The following is a 9,228-nucleotide window of genomic DNA, read 5'->3' on the forward strand; positions in this document are numbered from 1 at the left end:
AATCGCCGAAGCGCAATTCTATTGTGAAAATTTCTCGAAGCGAACGAATAGAGCATAAAGCAGACGAATCGTTTTATGGTTTCATTTTTCAAAATTAAAAGTGGTTCATTAAAACCTGAATAGGTTAAGATTTAAAAGTTGCAATTTTAGGGGTTTATATTATGATCAATAATAAGTGGGTTGTTCACCATGGCCCCTGAATGAGTTAATCTATATAAAAAAAATGCAAAGGATTTGCAGAGAAATTGGTTTTTAATAAATAATTTGTAAATTATATCTATTGTTATGAAGAGAAAAATAATTTCAAAAAATGATGTCTGGAAATTGTCGTATTAACACGTTCACGCCGGAAAAAGAGAAAATACTGGTAGAAGAACTATTTCAATATTAGGTAATATTCGGGAGGAGTTAATCTATTCTCAACAATAATAATTCACTGTAAGAAAATTTATCACGGCGAAGAAGCAATTCAATGTAAAAATTGCATCCGTTAAAAACAATTGGTAGTTATGGATTTTTATTACTCCCGGGAAAAAAATTAAAAAATGAAATTTATTTGTTACCAGTTTTTAGTCCGGTGAGGCCGCCCGATAAGACAATCTAGCGTGACCCACCGGTGGGTCACCCCGGCGTGAACGTGTTAAGCCAAGGTGGCTAAGAGGATATAGCACCCGCCTCCCAATGAGTTGAACCGGGTTCTAATCCCAGCGATGGCAGGTTGATACGAATTCCGCACCCGCCTCGCGCCAACAACAGTGCATCCCTGCGTGAACGTGTTTATCACAATGGGATATAATATTTTAATACAATTCAGATGTGCCAACTTTCTCCACTTTTTTGTTTTGTATGATTCTTTGTTTTGTAAAAATAAATTGAAGTTATTTTTCACACCCCTACACGTAAATGAGTCAAAAGTTCAAATAAAACACCACTTATTTTAACGTGGTGATGCTTTTGGCGAAATTACTAAAAATCTGAAAGCTTCAGTTTTTAATTGTCCACCACTGTGTAAAATATTTTACAAAAAGCGTACCAATTAGCATCCCTAACAATAAAAATATAAAATAATTAGAATGTGCAAATTGACCTTCTTATTTCAGGAAGTCACTTTCAAATGAACAACTGAGTATGATCATCAATGGATTATTGGTAACATGTCACAACCCTCGTCATTTTTACGGACAGAATTTAATCAAACGTCTTAAGGAGCAAGTACAGATGCCAAGTAATTTCACACACCCAATAGCGTATTTAACTCTTTGCAATGCTAAGGAATCTTGGCCACTTAAAGCTATTGGAGACCTGAATAAAATTTTAAGTACCAATTCTAGCTATCCTTTCATTCGAGGTGGGTAAAAATTACTTAGGAATGAGTTACTATTTTTTTTTAAATTATTTTTGCTATTTATTAAACTATCCGCTACATGTTTTCAAACTACACACATAAAGCTAAATTGAAATTAGACCCAGCTTCTTTTTTATTAAAATTTCCAAAAAATAATCAATATTCGGAACTTCAATTTGGATGTTGCGTTTGATGCAAAAACACGAAAGTTAGCCCCATAATGCTTGGGCTTAAAATCTGTCTACAACTTTTTATGTCTGCACTGTGTACATGGCTGAAAGCCTATATATAGCAAGACCGAAAAGAGCAAAAACTGGTACGAAAGGCATTTCATTCTAACATGTTTTTCGATAAACATTACATTTCTGTAACTACCGAAATTTTTTACGATTTTAGCATATATATAGAACAGCTTCTTTCTTTATAGAAAAGTAGATATAACTGATTAATTAAAACAGAGAATAGTTTAACTCCTCCCGAAAACATGTTAAAATTGAAATGGGCTTACTACCAGCTTTTACCCTTTTCCGTCTCGCTTTCACCCATGACTGTGTAGTATTGTTTTTCATTGTCGAACTAGATCTGCATTATTTTGCCTAAATTCTTCCATCTTTGCTTATTTAATATATAAGTAAACATTTTTGTTTTATAAACTTCAAATATCAATTTTCTTTTTAATATGTGTGGTCCTAGGTAGATAGGAAAACAGGTAGGATGAATACTAGGAAGAGGCGGTCATTTATCAATGAAGTTTACCATGGCTTACAGCTCACACTTTCGCCAACCACAGTTCAGGCATGATATTTAGTCAGTAGCAGACTGATTATGAATAAGAAATCTCTAACCATGAGGCTGACCCTGATTTTTTTTCTCCATCAAATACAAATAATGGTCATTTCCATCAAAAAGTCCTCCATGGAAGCTAGTTTGTTTAAATGCCAATCCTAGAATTCCCATATTTCTGCGCTTATTTCGAAAGCTGCTGTGGTGTTAAACATTGGTACCCGAAAATCTTATGTAGGTTAGTTGGGCAATTTCGGATGCAAAATACTCAAATATTGTGCTTTCACTTACGTAAGCTCTGCCCAAAACAGTTATTGCAGTGTTGTGTTTACATAAGAGTTTGTCCAGAACATATNTCCGTAATATATACTCGGAGTAATTTTTAATGGGAATTAGGTTATCATTAAAACTTACAAAAATTGAATGTGAGCCGCGATGGCTCAGGGGATAGAGCCTTCGCCTTCCAATGAGGTGAACCGGGTTGGAAAGACGGATCATGGGTTAGAGTCCCCTTGCCATCAGGCTAATCGAGGGAGGTTCTCGTGGTCTTCCTCTCCATATAACGCAAAAGCGGGTTAGTTCCATCAAAAAGTCCTCCACGAAGGCAATTTTCTTCCAATACTTGATCCAGAGGTTTCCTTGTCTTCTGGATTGGGTTCAAAATTACAAGGCTATGGAGTTGAACATTAGTAGTCGTAAGCCCAAAAATTGGGTAGGCTCTCTAATGAAGGTTTTAAAAAAATTGGATGTAAATTATTGTTTTAAAATAACATGCAAGTAATTCTCGTAATTAAAATTTAATTATAGTAAGTTAGATCATAAATGTTAACTAAAAGCCTCCCGAAATGCACATTAACTAATAAAATTTTATATCAAGTTATTTTTTATTTTTACTGTAACTAAAAGACCTGACTTTCTGGTGGTGTACAAGTTCGAAGAAGCGATACTGACTCAAGCTTCAATTGGCAACGTCAGTTGTTTGAAAGTGAAATAAAGTTACCATTCTCAATATTGAAAAATTATTTTTATTAATAAAGCTGTTGCTTATATCTGAGCTAAGAAAATTACATACTTCCGATGAAACTTTTAGTTTTAAAACACCAATAAAAAATAGTGTATTTATAAAAATTTTCATATAAAAGACATAATATTTTAAAATAAATAAAGTAAGTTTTTGCCGTTTAATTTCTGATTATATGACTTTACAGACTATCAAGCAATCGCAACCATGGCTATTTCTTGTTTCCAGAATCAGACCAATATTCTTGAAGAAACTGAAANAAATAAATACTAATAAAGTAAGTTTCTGCCATTTAATTTCTGATTATATGATTTTACAGACTATCAAGCAATCGCAACCATGGCTATTTCTTGTTTCCAGAATCAGACCAATATTCTTGAAGAAACTGAAAACAGCAATCTGAAAAATCATTATCTACGCATCATTCAACAGTTCAAACAAATGCAGCATTCCGATGGGAGTTTTGGAAACGTTCATACCACATCTTTAATAACTCAGGTAAGATGGAAGAAATCAAATTATATATCTTAAGGCACTGCTTGGATTATTGTGGCTCGTGGCTTATTGTAGATAATGCTGCTCTCGGGCCACCTGTGATATTTTTGCGATTGTTAAAGCGATTTGTATTTGAATAAAAAAGAGGGAGGGAGGTTTTGAAGCTGAATTTTCATTTTCTTGTTCTCAGGACATTTATTCTGAGAATTTAATGTTATACACAGATTTTTATTGATGGGTATGTTTATTAAGTAATTGAATTTATCCTTTTAATATCTAACCGTTTACTATAATACAGGTCTCCGCAAATCTCTTACCAGTAATAAGGATAAATTTTAGTTTTCCTTTGTTCTTTAAGGATTGTTTTCGAAGACTCATATAAAATCATGCTTTTCTTTTGCGAATAATATGCTATTTCCATAACTGCTGTGAGTTTGCAACAGTCACTCATGACTGTTGGGACAAGTTTAGCCTATTTTAAGCCAACAACATCAGCGCAAAACGTCTATATGGAGAGAAGCAACAGTTTTGTGAAATTGAAAAGCGTTTGTGGTCTAATTTTTTAATGTTCAAAAGCTTCCTCTAATGCTGCATTATCTCAGCTCATAAAAAGTTTCAAAAACTGAGACTAGCGTAGTGATTTTGATGATTTTAATCTAGGTAGAAAAATATCGCCCAATTGGCGATTTGTGAAAAGTTTAATAACTTTTAAAATTTTTAAGTTATTTGTCCGTTCTACAGCCGAGATCACACAGCAAGATGATGATGGTCTTCACTGCAAAATAGTATATATAGTTTAAAATCATCACTTTGCTTTAAGTATAAATACACTTAGACTGTAGCTGTTTTTGTTTTCTAAGTGACCGAGTTTTAAAAACCATGAAAATAATCTAAATGTTATGTGAAATTCGGGAGTTTTGTAAAGTTCTGGTGTTAACACATTTTTGACCGAGAATGACGCCATATGCCGTCTTTCGTTGACCTAGTGTAATTCACATACATGCGAGGTATTATACATTATTGACAAATTATGGATATCGTTAATTAACCGTTTTTTTTAATTACATTTGTAATTCTAAAGGCAAATCATATTATAAGCATGAACAATATAAAAAATTCTTTTTGAGAAACCAGACACGTTATTAACCCTAACTCGTGTCCATGCTGTTACAGGCACTTCTTTCAAGTGGCCATGAATACTCAAAAGACTGGAAGCTAAATGCCACCATAAAACACCTGATTCGTAAACTATCACTACCTCATGATCTTTTGGCGAGTTACCTAGCTCTTCCAGTTCTCAATGCCAAAAGCCTTTCAGATGTCGCCAAAGTAAATTGCAGTTTAAATCCAAGGAGAAGTGGATATGGTAATAAAATTCTCATTCTATTCTATTTTACTTTTTTGTTAGACAACAGCTCCAGCTCGAAAGAACATTTGTTTATTTATTGAATTGGCTTGATTTTGCTGCTTTTATCGTAAAACTGCAAATTTTTAAATTTTTCAGTCGGATACTATTCCCAAATAAAGTGGTAGCAAAACTTCAGTTACAAGATTTTATTATTGATCTAAAATAGGATTAAAATGGTCTTCGCTATCAAGACATAAACGATAACTCTTAGTAATAAAGTTAAGTTGCAACATGTGCTGGTGAAGTTTTCTAGAAAAATACCGAAAGAATATTTTTTTATCCAAATAGACGACTTCCTTCTCGCTGTCGTCAAAATGACGGGAATCTATTTCTAGTGTCCGTGATATTTCTAGGCTGAAGTGATCAAAAGATTAAAACAATCTTTTCTTCTTCTTTGCCCGGAATCTTGTATATTTTTCAATCTAGACCCCAGATGGCGGCATCATACTATTTGTAATGAGTTAGCTTATTTTAATCTAGATGTCAAAACTCGTCAAATATGCTTATTTCTGATTTACCTCAAAATTAAATATGAATACATATGTTGTACATCCACTTAGTTTTACATAATTTATTGAATAAAAAAGGCCTTTTTCTGACCGTTTTCTTCAAAATTGTGGGAACATTAATGGGTAAAATTGTGTCTATTAAAGTATTGGTCGTAGAAAGTAATACTAATTGTAGAATCATTTGTCTTTTCATAATTATATTTAAATACGCAAACGAAAATTTTAAAATTAGTAAGTGTAATTATTCCAAGTAAACAGTCCAAAACTTTAAAGAGCGTTAAGCTCAATAGACATTAAAGACAAAGGACAATTATAAAATATTGCCCTCTTGCAAAGAAAATAAGCATGAAGATAGACTTCTTAAGCTGTCAGTAACATTATTTTGAGAGATTTTGAGACATCTCTATGTATTACAACCCTATGTTTTATTACTCAGTTGTTTGCCCACCGTAGTGTCATCATCATCGAAATATATCTGGGCGCCTGGGGCCGTTAGCGGCTTTTTTCCCATTCGTCTTGTATTGTGGTCTTTAAGGTGGTTCTTTCTGGTAATTGGAATGCAATTGGAATAAAAGTAAATTAAATATTTTGTATTTTAGTTAAAATTACGTCACTACAAAAATGAGCTGCCATCGGTCTGGGGTTTATGTCTTCTCTTAAGTTTTCAAAAGTAAAAATTTCGTTGAATCCTGCGGTGTCACGATTTATGGTCTTTTCGAAAAATCTGAAATTTAACTTTGCAATATGATGATCTAAAAAATCTATGTTGAGGTCGCGATGTATGTTTTTATTGCGGATAAACCATCTTACATTTGTTATTTTCCTGAGGATTTTATTCTAGCATATTTTGAGTTTTTTAAGGAGTGATGTGGAGATGTTGCACCAAGCTGGAGATGCATAAGTTAGTACCGTAGTGTAGCGTCATCATTAAAGCTATTACATACCTGCCAACTCTTCCGGAAGATTTTATTTTTATATTTATAGTGGTAGTAAATATATATTATTTTTTCTTTTATGAACTTAATTTTTTAATGATTTTAATCACCACTATTCTTAGAAAAATTAAGCAGCTATATTAATCTGCCTTACTCATACCTGCCAACTTTTAATCCCTTTCATTATGATTTTTCCCAATGGTATTAAAATTCCAATTTTAAGCAACGAAATACGTTGTAATTAAAATAGCTTGAGCTGATAGTAACGCATATTAATATATATGCGTAAGTTTTTTAAAAATAGTGGTGACAAAATCATTTAAAAATTAAGTTTATAAAAGAAAAAATAGTATATATTTACTACCACTTTAAATATAAAAATAAAATTTTACGCCAAATGCGTAAAAGTTGGCAGGTATGCTTACTACATATCTGCCAACTTTTAATCCTTCAAAGGATGATTTTCGCCAGTGGTAGTCAAATGGAATATAAATTGCAATTACAGGCAGAAAAATGCGCTGTACTTTGAACAAGCTTAGACAATATTCTTAAACAGTATTGCATATTTATATATATGCTTAATTTTTTTAAAAATAGTGGTAGATCAAAAAGATTATAAATTAAGTTTATAAATGTTAGGAACATATGGAAAGCATAAATTTTACTACCACTTTAAATATAGAAATAAAATTTTACGCCAAATGCGTAAAAGTTGGCAGGTATGCTTACTACCATGGTTGTTATACCCGGATTCGGCTGAATCGACCAATCAGATGGCTAGTACACCACCGGCAGACCCTGAGACCGCTCCCGGGACCACTACCGACACCCCTGCGGCAGCCTCTCCCTCCTGCACTCCAGTCCGAAAGAAGCGGAGAAAAGCTAAGCCAAAGATTCTCCCCGTGGATGTTTCACCACCCAAGATTCCCGATCCCCCTGCGAAGGTTCCTGCTATTCCAATGACGGAAAAAATTGAGACCGAGAACTCACGTACTGCTAAACTTTTGTTTAGAGGTTTCTCGGCCACAATTACTCCCGACATTCTCCAAGCTGAGATAGAGACTACTGGCCTCATTCCAACAAGGATTTTCCAATTGAGACGGAAGAATGCAGATAATAACAACAAAAAGGATTTCGTAGTTATTTGCAATGATGCTAACAATCTCAGCAAATCTTTCCTGAACACAAGGAGGACTTTCTTCGACCGACCAATCAAGATCGAGCATTTCCGTGGTGGGCGTGGCCTGATTCAGTGCTACAACTGCCAGGGATATGGTCATACTCAGCGCTCCTGCACCAACAATCCAAGATGTGTCAAGTGTGCGGGGCCACACCACGGCTACGTTTGCACAAAACCCAGATCAACGCCTGCTAAATGTGCAAATTGTGCCGGCGACCATACTGCCAACTACACCGGCTGCCCATCCAGACAACTGAAAAGGCGCCTTCAACCCAGACGAAAACCCAGAGCTGATTTACCAAAACCCATTCCACCTAATATTTCACCTGCAGCCAGAACTCTCCTACTCGTTGCCGAGTTGGAAAAACTCATGGACAATCCAGAAGTGCTTGCACTTCTCCAAAACTTAGTAATTTCCAAAACTTCAAAAATTTTTACTTCAGAACAGACTTAGCCAGCCATCCAGCCAATCACCGGGCAGCATCCACCAGGCCACGCCCACCACCTTCTTTTTCTTCTCTCCCTCTCTTCTAGGCCCACTCCGATGCAACTACTTCATGATTTCTAACTTCATATGGAGAGGTAAAAGGCCCCTTCGGGGCCTAAACGCCTCGGTAAATTTGATACGACGGCGACGACGACATGGTTGTTAACTTAAGTTTTCTCAAATACATCGTATTTGTTTGCTTAAAGTTGAAGTTTTAATTCCATTTTAATACCACTGGGAAAATGATAATGGAAGGAATTAAAAGTTGGCAGGTATGCTATTATATATGTTTGTGTAATTAGTGGTGGTAACATGCAATATGGCTTTTTTACTTTTAATGTATATATATAATAATTTTATTCAAATATATAAATTTCTTTTAATTAATTTACAGATAATCTTTCATCTGAAATTAGTGATTATGCTGGTCCAAAAATGCGTATCCAGTACTCCCTATTTGTTGGGGACGAAATTGATGTCATCCACACCATCTCACTGAGAGTGCCAGAAAACTATACAGCTTATGACGTAATGGAATTAGCCAAAACTGAGGACAGCAAATTTAAGTAACTATACCAACAAAAAAGTTTTTTTTTCTTTTTTTTTAATGGCGGTCACTTGGGGATTGTCCCATCGGCCACGGGAATGCTAGAACTGCTGCTCTTTTCTCGTTACCCAGTGAGCACCACAGCGGTGGAGCAGCGTCGCCCACGTCACACAACCACAAACCCGTTTATAGGGCGGGTCACATTCACACAAAGGAGAAAGGACATAGAACACACACAGAGAGAAAGAAACATCCATGCCCTCAGCAGGATTCGAACCCGCGGCCAATGGCTCCGCAGTCAAACACGATAACCACTCGGCCACTTGGTCGGCCCAACAAGAAAGTTGATATTTTGATTAAAAGTGCTGGTAATTATTTAATCGTGAAAAAAATCTAATTTTTCTCTTTCAAAATGTTCCTAGTATCTCGAACAAATGAGGGCGTTTATAAAAATACATAAAATTTGTTTATAAGTATATAGAATTGATAAGAATATAAAAATAGCTTCTTTCACTTTT

General features: G+C 34.8%; 1 protein-coding gene across 1 annotated transcript; it reads left to right on the plus strand.

Moving 5' to 3' along the window:
• The first annotated feature begins 1,096 nt into the window (after positions 1–1,096).
• LOC139427316 (cobalamin binding intrinsic factor-like) lies at positions 1,097–8,749 on the plus strand. Its single transcript, XM_071188531.1, has 4 exons — positions 1,097–1,348; positions 3,469–3,647; positions 4,818–5,010; positions 8,558–8,749. Exons 1-4 carry the CDS (start codon positions 1,129–1,131, stop codon positions 8,731–8,733), a joined length of 768 nt encoding a protein of 255 aa, XP_071044632.1. The 5' UTR covers positions 1,097–1,128; the 3' UTR covers positions 8,734–8,749.
• Positions 8,750–9,228: the final 479 nt, after the last annotated feature.

Source organism: Parasteatoda tepidariorum, unplaced genomic scaffold, assembly GCF_043381705.1.
Source record: "Parasteatoda tepidariorum isolate YZ-2023 unplaced genomic scaffold, CAS_Ptep_4.0 HiC_scaffold_2044, whole genome shotgun sequence".
Classification (NCBI taxonomy): Eukaryota; Metazoa; Arthropoda; class Arachnida; order Araneae; family Theridiidae; genus Parasteatoda; species Parasteatoda tepidariorum.

Coding starts and splice junctions, on each gene's coding strand:
- LOC139427316 (XM_071188531.1), top strand. CDS start 1,129: ATGATCATCAATGGATTATTGGTAACATGTCACAACCCTCGTCATTTT. Junction 1,349..3,468: donor TAGCTATCCTTTCATTCGAG/GTGGGTAAAAAT, acceptor ATGATTTTACAG/ACTATCAAGCAATCGCAACC. Junction 3,648..4,817: donor CCACATCTTTAATAACTCAG/GTAAGATGGAAG, acceptor ATGCTGTTACAG/GCACTTCTTTCAAGTGGCCA.